Consider the following 26160-nt stretch of genomic DNA (forward strand, 5'->3'; position numbering starts at 1 on the left):
TGGGTATCACTGAGTCATGTTTGCTCTTTATATCCTAGTAGGTAGTAAAAGGAGAACTAGTACTTTCAACTTCTTTTAATGTAAATGCTAAAGTTGGAAAAACAACGTTTTGGTATATTTTTGTTCTTTGTTTATTTTTAGGTCACAAACTGTGTATTTGAATGTTTTGAAATTATTGACACAGCCAAATGTGTGCAAAGTCATAGTAGGCCTACACCAGTGTCCACAGTAATAATTTACAATGTCTGTCTGAAAGTTAGAGCTTCCTAAATATATTGTAAACACAGAAAGAGTTTTTGAAGATGTTGGAGTGGAGAGAGTATCTAAACCTAAATATGGGAAGGTTAAGAATGCAAGGATGCCTCAGTGGAGGTCTCTGGAATAGAAAAGGATTAACTTCTCTCCTAGTGGGGTGACTTAGGTGCACCTTTAGGGACCTAGATCTTGCCAAGGTCCTTTTCTGTATTTTAATGTTGAAAAATCAAGACTACCAAAAAAACAAAACAAAACAAAACAAAAAAAACCCCAAACACACAAGACTACCCATTTATTTTTATTTTATTTTATTTTATTTTATTTTATTTTATTTTAATTTTTATTTTAGAGAGTGTGTGAGCAGGGGCGGGGGGCAGAGGAAGAGAGACTCTCTGAGACACTCAGTGAAGAGCCCTATGTGGGGCTCCATCCCATAACCCAACACTAGGACCGTGATCTGAGCTGAAATCAAGAGTCAGACACTCAAACCGACTGAGCTAGAAGACACCCTGGGACTTCCTATTTATTTTTAAATTTCAGAGTTAGCATTGCCATAGGTATGATAGTTAGACATTCTTCCTTTCAAAAATGACAAGCTTTTGTACATCTTGTTAATTATTCACCTTGGCCTCAGCTAATGCAGTTTTGCTTCTAATATTCTAATATTTGTTATATTACATGGTGACATAAAATAATGTCATGAAGGTAAAAACTTTCTACTTTAATAACAGAGAGAGAGAGAGGCAGCATCTTTATAGGAATGATAAATGGTAATTTTCTAAATTCTACTTAAAGGACCAAAAATGTGGTAGAAAGATTATATTCACTTTAACTGAAAAAAACAAAAAAAAACATTTATTTATTTATTTAGAGCAAGAGCATGAGCAGGGGAGGGGCAGAAAGAGAGGTAGAGAGAGAATCCCACGTGGGCTCTGCACCGTCAGCACAGGGCCTGATCCAGGGCTTGAACCCATGATCCGCAAGATCACGATCTGGGCCAGAATCAGAGGTCAGATGCTCAACTGGCAGAGCCACCCAGGCACCCCTGAAAAAAATAGTTATTAAGTCTTGTAATTACCTGCCTACTGGAGAGTCCCTGCAAGATCATAAACTTTGTGAGGGCAGGTGTCTTATTTTGTGGTGTCTCATTCTGTAAGGCATCAGAATAAAATGTTAAGATATAGCTTAATAGTTAAGTGTTCAATAAATGTTGAATGAGCATTTCTACATGTGGGACCTTGTGGCGAGTATAGAGGAAGAAGTGATGTACAAACCAGTGTAGTTTCTGCCCCCCAGAACACCAACAGTCATTCTAAAAAGCTATGCCTCTCACCTGCCCAGCCCTCAGACCTCCCAGTAAGAAAATTAGCAATGATCATTGAACATCCAAAGGCGGGTGGGGGGTGGGGGGTGGGGCGGGGAAGAGGTGTAAAAAAAAAAAGGAAAAAACCCCAACCAAACCAAATATATAAAACTAGCAGTCCAAACATGATTTTTGCTTTTCCCCCTCTTTTTCTAAAGCAAGCTTTGTTTTCTAACCTTCGGGTGCAGAAAAAGAATTAAACATTTGTGGAAAGGCCTTTGATGAGAATAATTGTCAAGTTAACCTCTGCTCCTTACTGAGTGCCCTGCTCTTACTACTTCTCTCTACAGAACTGAACTGATACAATGTGGCCACATTCAACAACAGACCTGCTTTTTAACACATGCACACCTACAAACAGTTTCTTTGTGCAAAATCTATAGGACTGTGTCCCTGGCAAGCATAGGGAAGAAGGGAGTGGCTTTTCTTTTCTGGAGACATTGCCACTGCTTGAAGTCTCCCTAAGTTAATGAGGTGCTATGAATTTTTCCCATTTAGTACTAAGCTAGTAAAAGATATTTTTTAATCACTAAGGAGTTGTGCCAGATGGAGCTTACTTTTACCTCATAAATTGTAACCTCATTCCTCCTTATTGACTTTTTTCTTTGGTCAGAATTGATTTCCCTTATTCATATCCATTGGATAGACTGAGCATATTACAAGATATGTAATAGAGGTTACCATTTATCAAAGTTATGTGCTGGTGACTATTATAGATAATTCTTAGTTGTAAATTTTGAAAATTGCTGGCATAGGTACCATTACTACTACTATTTTATAATGAGAAACGGAGCCTTAGAGATCATTATTAGAAACCCAGCACAATGTCTCATATCTTGTAGATGGGTTGAACTAAGAATGAAGCACAAATCTGTCTGACTCCAAAGCCTATTTTCTTTTCACTGGGATTTAGGTGATTTCACGACAACTTTAAATTTTTTGTCTACCTGGCTTTTTAGAGTACTGTGCTTGCTATTAAAATAACAAGGTGCTGTCTCCTGATTGGTTGTGTATGGATTCAGCCTGGCTGAAATTGACAGATGATTCACAATTTTTTTTTATTAAGCATAACTGAGGTTATTTAGCCTGCATTCAGAAAGTACAGTGACTTTTAATTTGGATAATTGATACCTGCAGTAATTTCATTAATATATTATTTTTCTAACCATTGTGGTTCCTTGAATATCTATGCATATAGACAGGTATTCTAGTATTTTCAGTGCACACTTTGGGGAATTGCATGCCATTTAATTAGGGCATTGTTAGCTGTAGTGTTTCTGATTCTTAGCTTCATATAGACGAGAACAGGGCTTCTGATAAACTATCAGACTGTTCGTTCCAAGAAGACCCATAAATTGAAAACTCCATTACTTGCAAACACCGAGTAGCAGTTTTATTACAAGAGACAATCAATCACGCCATCACAGTTTTCTTCCTGTGGTCAGAGTCACAGCGTGCAGGAGTGTTTGTCTGAAACAAAGCAATCTGAATTGGTCTCTCCCTTTATTTTATGTGTCAAAAGACCACCACACAAATTTGCTATGTCATTATGTCCCCTATCCCAGGGTTGAGAAGGAGTAATTCATGGAAGCGTGAAAGCATAGAACTGATGCTAATTTCCATAGTGTTGATTAAATGGGCATATTCCAATGAACGCTGTACTTTTTTCCCCAACTGTAGGGTATAAAGCATGTTGATCACTTTGGCTTTATCTGTCGGGAGTCACCGGAGCCTGGGCTGAGCCAGTATATCTGTTATGTGTTCCAGTGTGCCAGTGAATCCTTGGTAAGTGGTTGATCGTTGTCCACTAGCTCCTGCCCACTCCGGCTACCAGGCTGCACCCAAGCCTCACGCAGCTGCCACCAGTGGAAAAGAAGAGGGCATCTAGAGACAGGTCTCTGCTGTTTGAAGCAGCACAATAGTAGAAAGACAAAAACATAGTGTCACGGTAATTTTTAAGCCTAGATGCCTTCTGGAGTTGAACAAATCCAGTCATGTGACCAGGCGTATTTGTACAAGGTAGGAAAACACTAATAACAGGAAAAGAGCTGTTCTTTTTCCCATTGCTCAGATAAGACGAAAAGGAAGACCACAGATCTCTTATTCTCTGAATTATTATAACATCTCAGAGAAGGTAATGCTGATGTAATCAGCAGAGAAGGATTTGGCTTTCTTTCTTAATTAGCGACTGTTCTCATTTTTTAAAAACTTTATTTCTTATGGTCTTATTTTAGCCTTTATTTTCTTTCTTTGGAATTTAAAAGTTGATTCTTCTTTCCAACACCCTCCCCTCACTCCCTCTACCTACCCCTTCATGGGGGCAGCTGGAGCTGAAGAAATATTTAAGGCAAACTTAGAAATGCACGTGAGCAACTAAAAATATTTTGATATTTTTCCCCTAACATTTTTTACTTTTTCTTCCACTTTTATGATCTCTCCTAACCATTTTAACACAAACCATTAGCTCTGTCACCATACTTTGAAGAAAAATATGTCTTTAGGTATATAGTCTGCCTGCAAGCATTTCTCCTGGGGAAACACACACCTCTTAGATGTACACAACAAGCCAGACAGCATTCTCCTCATTTCTTTGGTGCACATTGCCAGCATTTCTGCTCAACTCTGGCCTCCCATACTTCCCATATAGACACTGAGAGTAGGAAAAATGAAGAAATGGGAGTGAATTGGTACAAAGGCACTTTCTTTCTTTTTTCTTTTTTTTTTTTTTTAGTTTTGTTTATTTATTTTGAGAGAGAGAGAGCGCGAGCAGAAGAGGAGCAGAGAGAGAGGGAGAGAGAATTCCGAGCAGGCTCTGCTCAGTGCTGGCTGCACGTGGGGCTCGATCCCACGACCCTGAGATCACAACCCCGAGATCACGACCTGAGTCCATATGGTATCAAGAATCTGGCGATCAACTGCGTCAGCCACCCGGGTGCTCCAACAAAGGCACTTTCTGCCTGGGGCCCTCTGGGATCTCAACCTGTTTCTCTGGGGAATAGAGTACTCCCATCACTAACAATTCCTCAACAGAGTTCCATTTACATTTTGTTCTCATGCTAGATAATTAACCATGCCCAGAAAAACTCCCCATGTTGAGATCCAGGTGACCACTGTGTAATGGGTCCAGTTCAGGATTGGAGATAGAAATTTGAGAGTTGCCATCATATACATGATAGTTGAAGGCATGGGAGCAGATGAGGACAGGGAAGGAGAAAGAGAAAGCCAAAGAGAACAGTGACACAGAACCGGAAAGTGCCAGCCAGGTAAGCATCAGGTAGAAAATAAGGCCAGGAGAATATGCCATCCTGCTCCCTGCTCACCCCTCCCTCCCTCCTTCCATGGTTCCTCTTCCTTGCTGAGGCTGAGTCTTCCACCATGTCGGGGATCCCTTACTCTTCTGCCTTTCTAAAACCTGTCCTGTGTTCCGTGTTTTATTTTAGCAGCTCCATTTACCCAGCTTCTGAATTTAGAAATCATAAGGCATTCTCCTTCACCTTCTGTATCCCCTTGTTCACCAAATCCTGTTCAGGTAAAGGTAGAAAAGTCCCTTATCCATTTCTCCTCCTTTCCCTCTCTGCCTGCTACCTGAGTCTGGGCATTCCTCTTCCTTGCTTAGGCCATCATCACTCTAGGGTCCTAACTAGTCTCCCTGCCGCTCACTGGCTTAATATGTCATCTGTCCACTTTGTGCATCATGCTCTAGGTTTTTTTTTCTCACAAAACTTCCAGGAACCAGATTATGCCTCCATGTTAAAAGACAAGCTCTAGATTGTCTGGCATGGCAAAAGGGCCTTCCTCTTTCTCTGGTCCCCACTGGGTTGCCTCTCCCTTTCGTGACCGTATTCTCACATGGCCCGAGCTGGTCTCTGGGCCAGACAGCAGAGGCTGGTGTGATGATTGGTGTGAGGTTGCTTTCATGTGGTTTGGGACACATGGGATCAAGATGTTCAGTGAGTGGCTGGGGCCCACACAAGTACAGCTGACGTTCTGAGGTCACTGTTAGCTGCGCAGAGTGAGGAGTCTGCTGTGTGAGAAGAAGCCACAGCCAGGGCTCACACTTTTATATTGTCAGGAGGGAGGGTGACCTGGTGGGTCTCCAGGGTCTGTGCTGCTTCTGAACAGGGAGACTGTGCCATTCTTTCATTACCTGTTTTCACATTCTCTTTACTTCTTCATTGGATGTGACCCCAGCCTGGCCTTGCTTTACTGTCACTTAAATCCCCTTCTTCTTTTCAGCTTTGTATTTGTGTACATCCTAGTGAAGCTTTTTCGGATGCCTTTTTTTTTTTTTTTTTTTTTAAGGAATTGACTTCTTTTAGTTGCTTTATTGCCAGTGCTCTTGCGACACATTGTTTATAGGTCCCTAACAGTTCCTATAAATGCCCTCTCTTACTTGTTCACATAACTTTCTAGTCCACTAGATGGTGACTCATACAAGGCCACAACCACCCTCATTCTTGTTGTATCCCCCCACGTTTCTAGACTAGAGTATCAGGTGGTCTTTCAGTGTATTCTGAGTGAGTGTGTGACTCTTATTTCAGACATTTTCTAGGTGCCAGTTAATCTGATTACTAGTAACCTGCACTGAAAGAAAAACTACATGAAACCTTATTCTCAATCTCTTGTACAGGTTTGGTTTTGTTTATAGATTTTAGTATTTTTGTTTTGTCCTCATACATGTGTTTGAAACAGGGAGTTAAGAGTAGAAAGTCTGAGAATGTGCTGAATTTGCCACCTGAGGAAGCTCTGTGACTAAGGCCACAGCCCAGACTGGCTGAGAATGTCTTCCTCTTACACTGAAGCTGTGTCCAAATCTCCATTTGGGCATTGCTATTCCTTAGAACAGGGCTTTGCCGGAATCTTTTAAAACTTGTTGATTCTAATTTTATCAGTGGCATCTTAACTGAAATGTGGGGCATCAGAACTCCAAGCTAGAAGAAAAACTAAATGAGATTTCCTGTATTAAATGAGGATAGTTCAAGCAGCTGGTATATAGAACAAAACAGTTAATTAAATATTATAGTCTAAGCAGTGCTACGATTGATGTGGCTTGGCAGTTGTGTAAGACAAAGTATTGCAAAACCACACATACTGAGTTATCTTCTCTGAGTACAAAGAATACACAGCTCACATTTTCTTTTCTTTTTTTGTAGCAGTTGCTGTGAATTGACAAACAGTGTAGTGGTTCTCATGACTCCTGGGGTTTTTCACCCCGAGTTTAGATGCTCAGTATGCCTTTCGTCCCTTGTAAATTAGCGGTAGGCAGGTGGCTTCATCTTGTTTGACGAAAACCATGAGATTGATGGAAAACACCACTTTTGCAGTCTCCAAAATTAGTCTAATAGGCCTGGAAAAAAATGGAAGTTGCTACCTATAGACCAAGGAAAAGTAAAACCCCACAGATGCAGACAACAGTATCCAGGAAAAGTATGGGGGAAAAAAAAGGCTCATGCTCCCAAGACCCAGAATTTGTATGGAGTTTAATAGTTTACATTTTCCAGAGAATTGAACTAGGTAATCCTGTGAAGTCCTTACACATTCTGTGATTCTTACATTTACATTCTTAAATGCTATGAAATACCTAAGTTTGGTGCATAAATGTTTATGGGCATTATGGATTTATCCTTGTTAAGTCCTTTACTTTTAACCTCTTAACATGACCTATGATATTTTTGTTGTTATATCTAGACTGAAACAAGTTATTCATACTGCACTTGTTTGAACTTTTAGATGCTCTGATCCCATGATAGAATTTATAGGCCATCTAAAAAAATGATGGATCTAAAAAAGCAAAACATTTAAAATTTTAGAAGTCCGATAAAGTTTTTAGTAATATTTGTGGCTGGAAGAAATTGGTAGCCACATATTAGATACTATTGAAATGGGCTTTTGTTTCATCTAGAAATAAAGAAGAAAACGTGAAAGTTCAGTATTTCCATTGGAGGCCCTTTACAAAGCAGTATTAATAATTACACACAATAATTCCACATGAAAGCTAAGCAGAGGATTCATCCTTTTGGTGCCTTTAATAAATGAGAAACAAGAAAATAAAAACAAACATGTTCTCAAGTCATTGAAATTGCTTTTGAATACACAACAAGGCAAATGAAATAAAACTGCAAAGGCATTAAACATGTGGTGCTTTTGTTTTCAAGAGTGAGAAATTTTTATTTTTTAGTTATGGTGTAAGAGAGCAGACGTTATGAATAATTCATTACTTATGGAACAATGTGAAATTATTCACAAGCCTTTAAAAAATTGGTAACATAGTCAACTTAATAACGACTGGTTGCTCAGTGTTTGGATCTCTCCTTTTAGTAATATTAGAGGAATAAAGTTATTTCATTGCAGGTTCTTCATACACTCAAATGCAGAAGTAGATTAAATCCTTTTTTTTTTTTTTTTTTAATGTTTATTTATTTTTGAGACAGGGAGAGACAGAGCATGAACAGGGGAGGGTCAGAGAGAGGGAGACACAGAATATGAAGCAGGCTCCAGGCTCTGAGCTGTCAGCACAGAGCCTGACGCGGGGCTAGAACTCACGGACTGCAAGATCATGACCTGAGCTGAAGTCGGCCACCTAACCGACTGAACCACCCAGGCGCCCCAATTAAATCCTTTCTATAATAGCTTCTTCTTAAGCCAGGCTGAAGGGGGAGGGGAAAAAGAGACTTGGGTTTTCAATAGCCAAGCTGCCTCTGCTGAGGACCTTGGCACCTTGCAGCTTCATATGGAGGTTTTAGACTTTGATCAGTGTACAGTATATGGGGAAACCACAACTCACATTGATGATTACATCAGCAGGGGAGACGGAGCCTGAGGTCAGTGTAGCAGTGGTTGAGGATGACCCCAAAGAAGCAACCACTAGGCTAGAATGCTAGACTTACACTTCTTGACTGAGTCATTGGAAAGGCTGGGGGGAAACTGGCTTGAGGTTTTCAAACTGCTGACCTGGTGGTGAGACCCAGCTGTTCGCTAACATGATGTCAGAACTTCTTAGTGTCGTAAATCAGAAGTGAAATGATAATAAATTAGCAGACACAGAGCAAGCTTCACAGACTTCCCTTGACCTGATTTAAATGGAACTTGTTTTCCCCCAGAACTTGGCTTAAACCCATGTTTTATTTGTTTTTACACTAAAAATGATCCAGAAGGATGAAGTAAATAGGATACCTATTACCAGAAGTGAACATTTAACCTCTTTTGTTGCTCCCTATGGATTGCAGACAAAACTTCCCAAGGAGTCTGTTATACTACTTAATTAAAGAAAGATCTGATTGACTGTCAGTGACGGTGGAGCCCTCAGTGGAATTCAAAAATAGCATTCAAGTCATTAGTGTGCTAGACCTTCACATGGCCTCACTTTATCCAGCTTCAATGATAGGATAATTGAAGGTCTAAGGTTACACTTGATATTTTCTCTCTACTAGCTCTGTAGTCATCAAATTCCCTCATTTATTATTTAGTCAACCATCCACAACGTCTCACGTTGCCGTTGGACTTTCAATGTGTGACCGTGAAAGCAAACTTTTAGAGACCTGAGTTCTGTTTCTTCCTGTAGGTGGATGAGGTAATGCTGACTCTGAAGCAGGCTTTCAGCACAGCAGCTGCCCTGCAGAGTGCCAAGACCCAGATCAAGCTGTGCGAGGCCTGCCCCATGCACTCTCTGCATAAGCTCTGTGAGAGGGTTGAAGGTACAGTATAACTTGGCCCCGGGGCAAAAGCAGATTTGCTCTGGCATTTGGGAAAGTGAGAAAGTCACTCCTGTCATTGAATCGTTCTTTGTTTCCGAGTGAAATCAGGGCCCAAAGAGTCCTTTCTCATGTCCAGTCAGATTTGTGTGAGCAGTCTCTCTCCTAGGCGCCTGGCATTTCCCCCCACCCCTTCTTTCGTTCTCTTTTTAATTTTTTATTTTTTTTCTGAAGGCAGACTCGAGGAAGGGAGTTGGATTTCTCACAATTCTTAAGACTGCTGTGGACTTAGTGGGAACTGCCCAAATATTTGTCGAATGAGGGAAGAGAGGCAAAGGCATCCCAGAATGTCGACTGTTTATAGAAGTCTCTTTTTATTCCCCTCTCACTTGATATGTTCTTTTCCGTAAAAGTATAGAACTGGAATGAACCTTGCATGGTTTTTGAGGGACATTTGAAGATGACATGGATAATGTGATATCATAAAGCAGGTTTTTAAAAAAAAGTGTACTCAGGAAGGAGGAGGGGAAATGAGGGAGAGGTGACTCTGTGACTCACATCCCCTTTCTCCTCAGTATCTCTTACTAACAAAAAAAAAAAAAACGGTTGAAAACAACTTCACAAGAGAAGAAATGCAAGTCAGGAAACCCTTGTTAAGCATCTGCTATGTGCCAGGCAATGTGCTAGGCACCGGGGATACAGAAATGACTGAGATGCGGCCTGCGCCTTCAGGAGCTTGCAATCTAGAGTGGAAGACAGGCATGTGAGTCAGTGAATGCAGTTTGGCATGAGAGGTATTATGATAGATGGGGAGAACGCAAGCTCCAGAACCCGGCAGAGAATGGTCTAGTCATTGTAAATGCAAATTGTGATTTCTGCTCAGTAGACAGCAAGATTATAGGCACATGGCAAAATTGATGATGAACATCAGTGTTGATTGAATATCCATTCAGCTGTGTGATCAAGGACTATTTAAATGTAATATTCAGATTTTAAAATGTATAGTATACCAAATGCACATTATTTTCACATTTGTACCGTTACAAAAATGGAGTATTCTTTGGTGTATAGTAAAGAGAACATTATAAATTTCTGGAGGAAAGGCTGAATTGCTCAGGAAGAAGTGTTGGATCATTTTGCTATCCAAAGAGAGAAATATTCCTTCCACTTATCCTACTCAAAATACATTCTAGATGGATCAAACTCCTCAATGTAAACAAAATATTAAAATCATTAAAATTAAATAAGAATATTCTTGTGTCCTTAAACAAGAAAGCCTGTATTAAGATACAAAAATGCAGTAACTGTTAAAAGAAAACATTGATAGATTTGACCTCATAAGGATTTACATTTTTACATATCAACTACTTATTTGAAAGCTAAATAATAAATAAGAGGGGGCTCCTGGGTGGCTCAGTCTGTTGAAAGTCTGACTTCGGCTCAGGTCATGATCTCACAGCTTGTGAGTTCAAGCCCCGTGTCGGGCTGTATGCTGACAGCTCGGAGCCTGGAGCCTGCTTTGGTTTTTGTGTCTCCCTCTCTCTCTGCCCCTAATCCACTCACATTCTGTCTCTGTCTCTCCCAAAAATAAATAAACATTAAAAAAAAAAAGAATAATAAACAAGAGGTAAGGAGATAGCAGATTGGTAATCAGAATTTATAAGAACACTTACTGTGTGAAAGAGAAAGATAAAACCACCAGTAGGCAATGACACAATTCATATTAAAAAACACTTGTATAAAAAGGAAATTAAAAGGTCCAATAATAAAAATGAGAAGATTCTCAGCCTTATTAGATGTCAGACACATGAAAATGGAAAAAACAGTAAGATACTCATCAGATTAACTGTTGGTGAAATTGTGGGGATATTGATACATTTATGTGATGCTGAATGTCGTGCAAATTGGTGTAGCCATTTTGGGGGACAGTTGATAGAAATGTATTAACCTAAAATTGCCCACCAGTTCCTTGTCTTGATAAGAGAAACTCTTACATGAGTTCAGAAGGTGACATTTTCAAGGTTGTATTGTTTTTAAATAAGGGGAAATTGTAAACAACCCAAATGTGTATCAATAGCATAACTGAAATATGTTCATACAATGAATTAATAGGAATGAATTTCAACTGTATATCAACTTGGATACATTTTATTTTATTTTATTTTATTTTATTTTATTTTATTTTATTTATTTATTTTGAATTCAATACTTACCTGCATTATGCAGGTGTGTGCTTTATTTATTTATTTATTTTTAATATATGAAATTTATTGTCAAATTGGTTTCCATACAACACCCAGTGCTCATCCCAAAAGGTGCCCTCCTCAATACCCATCACCCACCCTCCCCTCCCTCCCACCCCCCATCAACCCTCAGTTTGTTCTCAGTTTTTAACAGTCTCTTATGCTTTGGCTCTCTCCCGCTCTAACCTCTCTTTTTTTTTTTTTTTTTAATTTTTGGATACATTTTAAAATTATATAATTGAGTGAAAATATAATTTGCTGAATAACACATACACTTTGCTTTATCTGGAAAAATACATAATATCCTATATTTCTTTTTTTTAATTTATTTTTTAAATTTATATCCAAGTTAGTTAGCATATAGTGCAACAATGATTTCAGGAGTAGATTCCTTGGTGCCCCTTACCCATTTAGCCCATCCCTCCTCCCACAACCCCTCCAGTAACCCTGTGTTTGTTCTCCATGTTTAAGAGTCTCTTATATTTTGTCTCCCTCCCTGTTTTTATGTTATTTTTGCTTCCCTTCCCTTATGTTCATCTGTTTTGTCTCTTAAAGTCCTCATGAGTGAAGTCATATGACATTTGTCTTTCTCTGACTAATTTCGCTTAGCATAATACCCTCTAGTTCCATCCACATAGTTGCAAATGGCAAGATTTCATTCTTTTTGATTGTCAAATAATACTCCATTGTGTTTGTGTGTATATATATATATATATATATATATATATATATATATATATGTATGTATACAGACCACATCTTCTTTATCCATTCATCCATTCATCCATCGATGAACATTTGAGCTCTTGCCATACATTGGCTATTGTTGACAGTGCTGCTAAAACATTGGGATGCATGTGCCCCTTCGAAACAGCATACCTGTATCCCTTGGATAAATACCTAGTAATGCAATTGCTGGATCGTAGGGTAGTTCTATTTTTAATTTTTTGAGGAACGTCCATACTGTTTTCCAGAATGGCTACACCAGTTTGCATTCCCACCAGCAGTGCAAAAGAGATCCTCTTTGCATCCTCGCCAACATCTGTTGTTGCCTGAGTTGTTAATGTTAGCCATTCTGACAGGTGTAAGGTGGTATCTCATTGTGGTTTTGATTTGTATTTCCTTGATGAGTGATGCTGAGCATTTTTTCATGTGTTGGTTGGCCATCTGGATGTCTTCTTTGAGGAAGTGCCTATTCATGTCTTTTGCCCATTTCTTCACTGGATTATTTGTTTTTTTGGGTTTTGAGTTTGATAAGTTCTCTATAGATTTTGGATATTAGCAAATATTGTCATTTGCAAATATCTTTCTCCCATTCCATCGGTTGGTTGCCTTTTAGTTTTGCTGATTGTTTCCTTTGGTGTGCAGAAGCTTTTTATTTTGATGAGGTTTCAATAGTTCATTTTTCCTATATTTCTTTTTTAAAGAACTTTTAATTTGGTGTACTTTTAGATTAATAGGACAGTTGCAGAGAGTTTCCAAATGTTCATCCCTATCCTTTCCAATTGTTAACATCTTCTATAGCCCAGTGCAATGTTTAGCATAGGAAATTAACATTGGTACAATATTATTATCCAAACTAAACATTTCATTTGATCCTTCACCAGTGTTTTCATTCATGTCCTTTTCATTCCAGGATCCCAGTCAGGATTCTACCTTATATGTAGTGGTGACTTCACCCTCCTCCTCAGTCTCCTTGTCTTCTGTGACCTTGACATTCCCAAAAAGCATCACTCCATTACTTTGCTGGTTGTCCCTTGGTTCAGCCTGTTTGATGTCTTCTCAATTTTGTAACGAGGGCACTCCTCCCTAGCAAGAGCACTGTAGAAATGGTACAGCCTCCTTCTCAGTGCATCCTGTCATGAGACTCATGATGTTGAGGAGTTTATTACTGGTCATGCTGGCCTTATCACCTGCTCAAGGTGCTCTCAGCAATTTTCCACCATAAAAGTACTGTTCTTCACCCTGGAGCCAACAAATATTTTAGGGAAGATACTTTGAATCTGTACAAATCTCTTATGCCTTTGCTCACTGATTCTAGTATCTATCAAAGGCAAATTTATCACTATCTATAATGTTCTAGTATTTTAAAAATGTGGAATTTATACTACTTGGGTAATAAAATATAAAGCAAATACAAACAGTGTTATCTTACTCAGAGGAAAATAACTCTTTTCTCTTTAAAAAAATTTTATAAAACCAAAAATGTTTTCATGGAAAAATGTTTTGTCCAAGGACTTGATATAAATTATGTGTAAGAGTATGGTAGATATAAAAATAACATGATATACAGAGGTAAACAATTTCTTGGTAAAATAATAACACTAAAAATGTCACTAAATACTATTGTTATTCTTGAAATTTTGTTCTGTGAAACAAGACCTGCATGATGAGGAGAGATTCTGTTTGTGCTGGAGCTCTGCCTTTTAATATTATTAATATTAAATTAATATTATGTTACGTTGGGTTACTTGGGTGGCTCAGTGGGTTAAGCGTCCTGCTCTTGATTTCGGCTCGGGTCGTGATTTCACCTTCATGAGATCTAGCCCTGTGCCAGGCTCTGCTCTGGGCATGGAGCCTTCTTAAGATTCTCTCTCTCCCCATCCTTCTGACCCTCTGCTCTCTCTCTCTCTCTCAAAAACAATTTTTTTTTTTGGTCATGTTTAAGCTTAGAGATTTTGGCCAAGGCTAGTGTTCACCCACGAGTTTCTGTGGTGTCAAAGTTTGTTAGTATACTAAACGGTACCTGGTTATGCTGTTGATTTGGTATCATTTAGAAACTTCTTGTTAATAATTCTGACTCCAGAGGGTGCCTGGGTGGCTCAGCTGGTTAAACGTCTGACTTTGGCTCAGGTCATGATCTCATGATTTGTCCGCTCGAGCCCCGCATCAGGCTCTGTGCTGGCAGCTGGAAGCTTCAGATTCTGTGTCTCCCTCTCTCTCTGCCCCTCCCTCACTTGTGTTCTGTCTGTCTCTCTCAAAAATAATAAATAAACATTAAAAAAGTTAAAAAAAATAATTCTGACTTCAGGATACCAACAGGGGTCTGTTGATTTAGGTAAGGTTTCCATCTAGCTTTAATCATTTCATGGTAGGTTTCCAAGGTTTATTATGGGTGGGAACACATCTCCTTGAGAACATTTAGCTTCAGAGCCTGCTAAAGGGACAGTCTGTAATGCATTATATATACATTTTGATGTATATATACATCAGCTACTGTGTTTAATACTTATCTCCATCATTTTCCATAGGTCTCTACCCTCCACGAGCCAAGCTGGTAATACAGAGGCATCTCTCTTCACTGACAGATAATGAGCAAGCAGACATCTTTGAGCGCGTCCAGGTAACATAATTTATAGTTCTCACAAATAAGATTTAAGAAATGAGAATTGGATCCTGTTTTTATAAGTGTTTTTTTTTTCACTTCTCTCTCTGAAGTTAAAGATATATATTCTCTTGAACTGTGTATGATAGTAATGAGAATGCCCCTGTTACTTTTGCTTCTAAGGGCAGTGAAACACTTAGCATTATTTATGTCTGTCTGCCAGACACATAAAACCAAGAGGGAATACAATAAGATGAGAGAAGCTGTGTTGCCATCATGTGCTCTTGGTTTGTCTGTTGGACAGAAAATGAAGCCAGTCAGCGACCAGGAAGAGAATGAACTTGTGATTTTACATTTGAGGCAGCTGTGTGAGGCCAAGCAGAGGACACACATTCACATTGGAGAAGGCCCATCGGTGAGATGTTTTCTTTCCCTGGACCTACCTTTGTTTTGTTTATGTATTTACTCAAAATATCACAGAAGACGTGAAAGGAGTTTCTTTTCTTTGTGTTCTCATCGTTAGGGCTAAAGTCCTATCAGATTCATTTTTCAGCTATTTATGGGAGGTTTTAACATTGAGATAAAATAACGATGAGTTTTAAAATGTGAAAAAAAGGATTATTGTTATAAAAACAGTAATAGTAAGTGTTCATGATTTAGAATGAACATGCAGTTTTAGTTATATTAACCCATTTTATTTCAAATTCATATGAACATTTTATTTCGTTAAAAGTTTACACAGGCTTGAAGGGTAAATAGCAAACACCCAAAGAAGCAGTAGTATTTTGGAAACATCCCTTTTAGCTGCAAAGGAAGATATGGTATTTTTGTGCATGTGGTGGAGAATGTGTTTCCAGCTGCATGTAAATAAAGCAAGACACCAACAACAGCATGTAGGGAGACGATGACATATTTACTTAGTAACACTAATTCAGATTAGTCTGTATTTCACTCTATTCAGAACAAATCACATATCACTTTATTAGTGATACCTGAATTGTATGCATTGAATAGTCTCTTCGAGAGAACCTTCTATGAGCTAAGCTGTGTGATAATGGTGAACAAAAAAGAGATGAATGAATCTTCCAGGAAAGAGCTCAAATATTGGAAAGGGGAATGCAGACAGATAAATGGACACATAGAATAGAGGTAACAAAGTGGCTTTTTAAAAGAAGTGCAGCGAGCTCAAAAATAGCTATGTTTTTGCTTTAGAGCCAGAATGGAGAGTAAGGAAAGAGGGAAGAATTAAATAATTCAAGAAGAAGAAATTTGGGGGAGGCTGAAGTTTTAGGGGAGATGGTTTGTTCATTGAAAAATTCGAGGGAGTGTTTTTAAAGGAAGGGACATTGAGCACAAAGTTTTGCAGTAGCTGTGAGCACGACATACTTCATGCAGGCCTTCAACATACTTAATGGATTTTTAGGATGTACCTGGGGATTGATGGGGAAATAATGGCTAGAAGGATAGGCAGCAGTGAGATGATGAAGAGCCTTAAGTGCTCAGTCTGACTTTGTCATTGAAAGGTTTCAAGTAAGAGTGTGAGATCAGGTTTGTAATTTAAAGAGATAATTCTGCTGTTATAGTGATGGTTGATTTGTGGGACAGGTTGATGGGTGAGGAGGTTGACAGTGTTAGGACTGAAGTCACATTCTCAAATCCGGAGAATTTGATAATAGAATATGCGAGAAGTAACTCATTTAGTTATTGCACAAACTGTTATCAAGTTGCGTACTAGGTACTAGGCAATGGGGTTGAATAATGACAGCTCTTTTCTGCCATCTAACTGTTGAGGAGGAGAAACTGACATGTAATCAAATAAAGTAAAATATGGAGATATACGGCAGGATTGGGACAATGATATAAGTATGTACCAGAGAGGGATAACACCTATACAAAAATAGATTGAGTGATTCTGTCTTTAAGAATTTATTTTGGGGGTGCCTGCGTGGCACAGTCGATTAAGTGTCCAACTCTTGATCTCAGCTTGGGTCATGAGCTCGTAGTTTGTGAGTTCGAGCCCTGCATCAGGCTCTTCGTGGATGATGCGGAGCCTGCTTGGGAGTCTGTCTCTCCTTCTCTCTGCCCCTCCCCCACTTTTGCACATGGTCTCTCTCTCTGTCTCTCTCTTTCTCAAAATAAATAAGTGAACTTAAAAAAAAAGAATTTATTTTGTCTTGGAGAGAAGCTGAGCTAGAGCACTACTGGAGATATGGGAAAGGGAATGAGGCAAGAACCATTTAGGAGGCGTGATCATTAGGACTTGGTGACTGGGAACATGTGTCAAGGAAGGGAAAGGGGATTGCTAGTAGAGGCCACACAGTTGCAGATTTTGGGGAACTGTATGAAACTAGTCTAGGACATGTAGAAAGAAAACAAGAGTGGGGAAAGGGATGGAAATAAGAAATAAGAGTTCAATTTTAGAAATGTGTTTGAGATTTAATTAGAAAAATGGATTTGGTGCCCACAGAGGAATTTGAATTCATGGTGTAAATATGGAAGACATTGGGCTCTGGCATAGACTTGAAATCGAAGGGGGGGTACTGAGGGACACCTGCATGTCAGGCAATGAGGGAATTAAAATGGTGCCAGTGAAAAAGACAGAAAGAGAATGAATGAAATTTGCCATGGTGGGTGACCAAGGTAGGAGAAAAGTTCAAGTTAGAAGATCAGCCATGCCCAGTGATATAGGAAGGTCAAGAAACATAAAGTCTTGGGATTTTAGTAAGTTCTCCCTCACTTTCTCTCTTCCCCCCCACCCTTCCTTTCTTCTTTCCATTTATTTACCTGGTATTTACTGAGCATCTATGGTGTCAAGCATCGTGCTAAGCACCATTACAATTTCTCTATTTTAGTCATGTTCTTTGCCTGAAAGCCTGACAAGAATGCCTTCCTAATCATTTATATACACCCCAGCCCAGTCCAGCTCACATCCATATCCATGGCTTTCCTTCCTTTCTTGAGGGGGATCATATATATATTTTTTTAATCAGTAACTTCTTAACCCCATGGAGCCAATTCTAATGACTGTGCTGAATTTTCCTGTCTGGTCTTTCATTCTCTGATTTCCCTGTCCTTCCCATGATTTTTGAATATTCCTTTCCAATAAATCTTTCCCCCAGACATTACTTTGTGATGCCCCTCTGCTTATAAAATCTGATCCGTGATTCCTCCCATTCAAGGTTTCATATCCAGCCTCACTTTTCCAAGTTAACCTTCCACTACTTTCTTTTGTTTTAACCAAACACCTGCACTGTCTCACTGCCCCATGGGCATTGGTCTTTAGGATTTTGCTGTCATCCCCAGTGCCAGGACCATCTTCATCCCCTTTTTTTCTGCCTGTCTGAATCTTGCCTATCTTTTTATTCCTGACCACTGAGACCCACAACCAATCTTTTGATTCCTGAGACCCACAACCAGTCTTCACACTTCCAGATTTGATACATGTTGTTTTGTGTTGCTGTTTAATGTGAATATATTTCTTTCTCAAACAAATAATAAAGTTTCTTTCTTGGAAATTTTCTACCACTAGGAACCATGGTAGCTTTTTAGTGTACTAGGATAAAATAGAGAATCTAATATAGTGGACATATTGTAGATTCTCATACAGTTTGTAGTATCTATGAGTATTTGTTGATCTGAAAGAAATGATCCACTCACAAATGAAAATGGGATTTTAACAGAGTCATCAGCAGAATTCAGTTTCACTAGATGCTTTGTTCTTTGAAACTTTTTTTCTATGTTTTCCTTCATAATTTGGGTATAAAATATGTGGCTTGAAGAGGGATGGTTATAGTTGTTAGTCAAAATGGCAGTAAAAATTGACGCGTCAAGTTTAAATTTTTGTTAAATGCAGCAGGAATATATTAGCAGAAAGGAAAGGCATAAAGGAGAGATCTTCTGTGTTTTTTTATTACTTGCAATATTAAAAAGTAACCCCCTGTCCTTATAATCTGTATGCTCACAGTGTGGGACCTAAATTATTACTCCTTAATAGAACTACAGAAGAATTGTTATGGTTTTTAATGGCTTAGTCAAGCCTGTATTTAAAGGCTCATTTAACCCTGAATGTTTCCAAACTAAAATTTATCTGTTTTTCTTTCTATAGACAATTTCAAATAGTACCATCCCGGAAAATGCAACAAGCAGTGGAAGGTTCAAGCTTGACATTCTGAAAAATAAAGCTAAGAGATCTTTAACTAGCTCCCTGGAAAATATCTTCTCAAGGGTAAGATTAAACAGAGACTCTTAATTAGATATTGATGTCTGTGTTTACTAACTGCTTTACTTCATTCTCAACTGTCTCACAGAATATTTCCTTTCAAAAAAATAAACCACAAAGATAGCTTTAATATAGTTAAATTATTTAAAGTAATCTCATGATTTATTCTGGTGCTTCTAATATCTAAGTTTGAGCAAGAGATTTAGTAGTAGAAATATATATATATATATATATATATATATATATATATATATATAGGAACTCAAAATACTTCATTTTGCTATTATTAGGAGCTGACAGGAAATGCTGAAAACAGTGTAAATTAATAGAAATCTACATATTCCATTTAATAAATTTGTATATTTTATTTTAAAATCAAAGTGATTTCTCTTCCCTTCCATTATTCTCTTCCTGAATGGTTCAGTCCAAAACTGTCAGATGAGATCAGGCAAGGTAGAGGTGTTAGGGCTGGAGGGTGGGAGAGTTACAGTAGCTCAGAGCAGAGAGATAGAGCCTGTGGGGTGCTGTGTGTGGGGTGGCCCAATGCAACCTGTGAAAACCAGAGTGTGGTGAGGAGCGTGTCAACTTAAGAGGGTAACCTGGTTCAGGAAGTCTGAGCCTTAGCCGATGAGAAGGCCAGTCCTGCATAGGGATGGCCCAGTGCAGGATGTCAGAGTGAGAGTGAGTGGAGGGGAGAAGGCATTCAAGGTGCTGCTATGAGGAGTTAGAGTCTGAGCAGGGTGGGGATGGCCTCTGTGGGTGGGCGTGGCAGCCCTGATATGGGGTGTTGGAACCTGAGTAGGATGAGGAGAGTGTCTGTGAGGTGTCAGTTGTGGAGATTTTAACACACAGGGGACTGGTCAAATATGTAAACGTATTAAGGATTTAGTAAAAGGAAATTACAAATATGAAAAAGGAAGAAATTAGAATAAATCCCATGTTGTTGGATTCAACTCAGAGGTAACAGTATGGAATCCTGGTTATCTATCTATATATTTTTGAATAATAGAGTTTTATGTATAATATGTAATGCGTGTATATGTATTAACACGTGTGTGTGTGTGTGTGTGTGTGTGTGTGTGTGTGTGTGTAAATCTGTATGTGGTCCCTGGCTCTGTCCACTGATAGGAGCTGGGAACAGCTTTTCTGCAAATAACAGTGAATAAATTAAGCCTGCTTGGGTGACACCAAGCACCCAAGGTTTGGTTTCTGCATATCATTCTACAAGAGGGAACTGGGATCCTGGGAGAAATGACTGATTCCAGGACTTCAAAAGGAAGTAGACGATAAACAGAGCATGTTGGTATTTTAGATAATAAGGGAATGCGCAAAGAAAGATGGTGGTATGTCATAAAAACCTTGAGGGGCATCTGAATGGCTCAGTCGGTTAAGCGTCCGACCTGATTTCAGCTCAGTTTATGATCTCATGGTACGTGGGTTTGAGCCCCACATCATGCTCTGCGCCGACAGTGTGGATCTTGCTTGGGATTCTCTCTCTCCCCTTCTCTGCCCCTCCCCTGTTAGCTCTCTCTCAAAAATAAATAAACACATTTTTAAAAAAGTTTTAAAAAGGCCTTGAAGGGCTCCCACACTTGACATCTGAGGCAATATAAACGTCAAAATAAATGATAGCAAAGGATTGTAACCTGTTGTGTGAAGTAGGAAACGATGAGCCCACTCTGATAGGAAACATAAATGAATACCTTGGAAGTTGATCATGATCAGGATATTTACTGGATTTAATTAATACTTTTTAATAACAAAGAGGAAAGTAGTAACTTCACAGTGGAGAAGACTGGCAGACACCACCTCAGTCAACTGACCGAAGGGAACGTCATCAGCAATGAGACAAATTGAAATCTTGTGCGACTTGATACAGAGAGTACAGAAGTTCTGTGGTATTCCTGCCAAAGGAGCAGTACCTGAATCTAATCATGAGGTAGAATCAACAAACCCAAATTGAGGGACGGTCTACAAAATCACTAGCCTGTTGTCGTCACAAGTATTAGGGTCAGGAAAGTGAAGTGCAGGGGAGCATTAGGACATAGTACCTTCTGATATAGGGTGTTCTTGTTCTTTCTTCTTTGCCTGAACTCAAAATACTTTATAGATATTTCTCTTAATTAAAGTGATCAGCTACCAACCCTATTATCAGCAGAAGACACAATGTAGGAAAAGAGTATTCTACAAGATTAATCAGAAGTGTGTTAAGGCACCATTTCATAAAATTGTCCTATCTTTTTCTTCCCCAGTATTTATAAGTTACTTGTGTTCCTTCTTTCTCTCTCCTTCCTTTTCTCACTCCCTCCTGCCCTCCTCTCCTCTTCCCCGCCCTCCTTCTCCTATCTCCCATTGTATTTAGTGAGAATTTTAGTAGAAAGGCCATTTAAGTAGGTGGTCTGGGGACCTGAATTCAAGACCCGGCCCTAGTAGGTTTTATATGTATGATCCTGGACAAATTATTTTCTTCTAAGCTAGTTTCCCCATTTGTGAAATGGGCATCCTGATACTGTGCCTATCTCACATCAGTACGAGGATGAAATGTCACTATGTTAGGAAAGTATCGCAGTGTAGATAGGAGATGGTCCAGACAGTGGGAAGCTCTGAAACCCTTGTCATTTTCGGAATGACCCGAGGGTGCTTAGAATATTACTCTCCTCATCCCCATTTAGTACTTTGGCGTTCTGCACAGCACTTGCACGGCTGACTTTGAAGTGCCACATACATAGCCTTGAGTGGCTGCAACAACTCTGTCGGCAAGGGCACACACAGCCCATCTATTTTGGTCGAGGCGGATGGTGTAGCTTTTGTGCCCCACAGTGCTGCCAAGTGCCATAAATTATGTGACCCAACAAGATCTTGCTTGCACCATGTGCAGCAGAATGGACTTAAGGGGAAGGTTGGCAGCTATCCATGGTGTGTTAAAGGTTACTCAGAAGAGGGGTTTTGTGTACCTCTAAAACTGATCAGTGTATCATTTTCATTCTGAGTTATATGGTAGAAGATTGGCACTCCAGCCACAGATTTTGGCTCATAATTGCTGCCATTTTTAAATGTGAAGACAGTTGATTTAACTAACTATAGCTGTTTATGAAATAGGATATGTTTTTAAAATGCTCAGAAGCTCAGCTCATTAACAATTAAAAAGTGGGTCCAGGGGAAGAGGCGTGCCACATGTATTACCAAATCATCAGACAGTTAGACTGGAAAAGCTGTCTGCTCAGAGGTGAAAAGACAGAGTCCTGTATTCTGGGTATTTGTTGCTTTTTCATTAGTTGAAGTTTTATAGAAGGGAAATATTCACTAATGTGTTTATGTACAGATAAATATTTCCAAAAGAGGAACATTTATTAATATAAAGTATGCATCATTGGAAAACAGTTCTCATTTTATGCTTCCCTCAGAGTACTATCCATTGTCCTTCCTTGTTGAAATGTGTGAATTAATGACCACGATAGAGCATAATTTTATTTATTTATTTATTTATTTTAAAATTATTTATTTTTGAGATAGAGAGCGATGGGGGCAAGTGTGTGCGTACAAACAGAGGAGGGGGAGAGAGGGGGAGAGAGAGAGAGAGAGAGAATCCCAGGTAAGATCTGCACTGTCAGCACAGAGCCTGACACAGGGCTCAAACTCATGAACCGTGAGATCATGACCTGAGCCGAAATCACGAGCTTGGTACTTAACCAGCGGAGCCACCCATGTGCCCCTAGAGCATAATTTTAAAGTAAATTTGTATTTCTTTGTGTCCACACACACACACAAAACACATGGATAAAACACTGCTATGACTAAAATGTGTGATTTAAGTGCTTTTCTAATAATGGAAATGACTTGATACCTGTCTGACCAGTCCCCTTATTGTGACCAAATAACCTGTTTAAGATAAGCAGGGAGGTTGGCCTGGAAGTAGCAGCTAAAAAATAATGGGAAAAACAACCTGGTCCTCACAATAGTTTCCTTTTGGCCACGCACATGAACCAAACCATTGATCCGCCACAAATATAGTTTATTACTGGAAGTGTCTGTTGTTAGGCATAGAACTGAAGAACTGAAAGAACCTTGATCAGGTTCTTTGCAGGACATTTGAAAAATTACCAGTGTAGGCTGCTTAGTTTTATTAGCAATTCCACTTTTCACCAAGTTCTGTTTACAGGAGATAACAGTGAATATGAGCTCAAGAGTTCCACTTCTAAGTTGAAATTCTTGGGTTCAAATTGCTGCCCAGTCCTTGAACTAGCAGTGTAAACTTTGGCAACGTAATCAGAACTTCAGTCTCCTTAACTGTAAAGTTGAGCTAAGTAACTATATCCACCTTGGAGACTCTGTGAGGATTAAATGAGATAATGCACTATAAAATGCTCAACATAGTATATAGAAGGTGATAGGTACTCATTGATATTTTATGTGGCCATCAATTTTGCTGTTGATATGATTGTTATTTAGGTGCCAACAGAAATAGAAAACTATAATTGATATACGTAGATAAGAATAAGTATTGCTTCTATGAAACCAGGTGTAGGATACCATACATATAAACGAGTCAGTTGAGAGAGAACAAGAGTCACCTGAGTGAACAATTGAATCAGCAGCCAGTTGGGGGAACAAGAAAGAACTGTTAAAACTTTCTGGTAGAAGACATCCAAAGAAAAATTCAACAGAAGTCTGGGAAGCTAGAGTTGGAAAACTTTTCCAAGAAACTCTGTTTCTTGGAAATGGAGAATAGGAGGACAAGGTGAAAAAAGGATCAGTCTGAAGATCCAAACGCCGAGTGGTAGGAGTTACAGAACGAGAAAATACCCCAGTGTCCCTTTCTCAGAAGGCACCTGGAGTATGCACTCCACCAAAATGAGGAAGTAAAAAAGAGGAAGACTTAAGATCACAGACATATTTCAACATAGGGTAGTATTAAAAGAAATGTCTAGGTTGATAGTAAAGGAAAATACTGGCAAGTCTAAATTGCAACCTGTCCAGAGTAAGGTAAAAAGGCAGAGGTTTCTATAATGGGTAGCTCAAAGAGAAAGAAAAAAAAAAATGGCAGTTGATGGATTATGTGATGTTTGGCCATACTGAGTTCTGTTGTTGACTTTCATAATAAACTAGTAACTGCTGAGGCACTTGTTGACTACATGAAAAACAGATTGTACAAGATAGTAGTTGTAATCACAGGAGAATATGTAATAGATGAGATGATCTCTTCAGTTCCTCTTTCTTAGATCATCTATGAAATCCATACCAAACAACTACAAAAAAACAAAACAAAAACAAAAAACAAAGAAACCCCACAAAAACCAGTTCACCTGTCTTGAAGCAGACTGACGGGTAGTCTAGCATTTCTAGAGAGAAATGTTTTATTGACATAGTTTTCATATGGAAGAATGAATGAAGCTGAATCTATACATTTTACGATGCAGTTGTTTGTAATTTGCATTCCTTAGCTCATTTTTTTAAGAAGAAGAGGGAGAGAGAATCCCAAGCAGGCCCCACACAGTTAGTGCAGAGTCCGATGCGGGGTTTGAACCCATGAACCGTGAGATCATGACCCGAGCTGAAATCAAGAGTTGGACAGTTAGCCAACTGAGCCACCAAGCAGCCCTCCAATGGAGTTTTTAAAAACTTGTTTATTATAATCCTATAATGTGAACTATGTTGTTTTTAATCTAGGTATTGTGGAGGTTGGATGTTTTCAAATTTTTTTTTTAATGTTTATTTTTGAAAGAGAGAGCTATGGAGGGGGGAGGGGCAGAAAGAGAGGGAGACAGAGGATGTGAAGCCGGCTCCATGCTGACAGCAGGGAGCCTGATGTGGAGCTTGAACTCACAAACCATGGGATCATGACCTGAGTAGAAGTCAGATGTTTAACCAATTGAGCCACCTAGGCGCAACACCACCCCCCCCTTTTTTTTTTTTTTTAACTTTTTCTTTATAACTGTTGTGGTTTGTTGTGTTCTGCCTTCCACGGTTATGTTTATCTGTATGAGACATAAAGTGAATGGGGCTGTCTTTGATCTTATGGGGTTTTCCTGATCTTATGGATGAAGAATGTTTAACCTTGTAACCAGAGTAACTTTAAAAACCTTGATCAGAGTATCTAGTTATCCAATGACTGATTTAGAAGCAGTGCAAATAGGTTGTGTATAAGTTCTGTTTACTGTGCAGGCAAGGCTGTTAATACTGCCAATGAATCTGAGCGAAACACAAAAGGATCAATTTAATGCTAGTATAAAGAGGCAACTGCCTTTTATGGTTTTTAAAGTAAAAATTCAAACTGCATGAACAACTAAATTATATTCTCTTCACTCAGGGAGCTAACAGAATGAGAGGCCGGCTTGGAAGTATGGATAGCTTTGAACGGTCCAACAGTCTTGCTTCAGAGAAGGTATCTCGTCTGAGCTCCTGTTTTTACTGCTGATTGCAACTTGGCAAAAACCAGCGCTGATATGGCAGTATCGCTTAGTTGTTTTGTGATGAGTCGTTTGTGACTTTAACAAATGTTATTGTTACAATTAAAGTTAAAATATTAGATTAATGTTAAAATAAATGAAAAATACTGTTATTTAAAGTAAGAAGGTTATGGATATTATTACGTTGCTCTCTTCCACTGCAGCTTTCTCATGTTAGCACAGAACACCTATTCCAGGCTAATGGTGCTCTGTCAGGCTCTTTGCTGTTTTGGAGATGGTACGCTTGGGAACACAGTATTTGAGCAACTTTTGATCCAAAGCCACAGAAAAATAAGTCATCTAATTATTGCACTTGTATGGTGATCTTTTTATCTTTTGTTCTGTCATGTTACTGCTCCCCCCATTTTTTTTTTTAACTGTAACATTAGGTTCCTCGTTATCTCCTAGATAGTTCTCAGTAGGTATCAGGCAATATGTCACCCGAGGTATATGCAACCTATTTTAAATGGAAAATATTAAAATATTTTTACTGAACTTTGTGTTGATAGAAGTGGGGATTTGGTTTCACTATGAGCGTCTTAACCCTCACCCATGTTTATCAAGCTAAACATTTCTACAGTGGTGCCTGTTTTGGAAAGTATAAACAGCATACCTGTC

At 38.9% G+C, this 26160-nt stretch overlaps 1 protein-coding gene across 7 annotated transcripts in view; it reads left to right on the plus strand.

Moving 5' to 3' along the window:
• Nucleotides 1-26160, plus strand: part of TBC1D4 (TBC1 domain family member 4) — a 188504-nt gene that overhangs the window by 122851 nt on the left and 39493 nt on the right. For all 7 annotated transcript variants that reach the window (XM_053898034.1, XM_053898059.1, XM_053898149.1 and 4 more), the window contains exons 4-9: nt 3299-3403; nt 9180-9312; nt 14804-14895; nt 15182-15292; nt 18983-19102; nt 25404-25478. In XM_053898034.1, the coding sequence (XP_053754009.1) occupies nt 3299-3403; nt 9180-9312; nt 14804-14895; nt 15182-15292; nt 18983-19102; nt 25404-25478 (636 nt within the window). The remainder of the gene's footprint in view (nt 1-3298; nt 3404-9179; nt 9313-14803; nt 14896-15181; nt 15293-18982; nt 19103-25403; nt 25479-26160) is intronic.

The sequence above is a fragment of the Panthera pardus genome, unplaced genomic scaffold (assembly GCF_024362965.1).
Source record: "Panthera pardus isolate Hobbes unplaced genomic scaffold, ASM2436296v1 HiC_scaffold_1, whole genome shotgun sequence".
In the NCBI taxonomy this organism is placed as follows: Eukaryota; Metazoa; Chordata; class Mammalia; order Carnivora; family Felidae; genus Panthera; species Panthera pardus.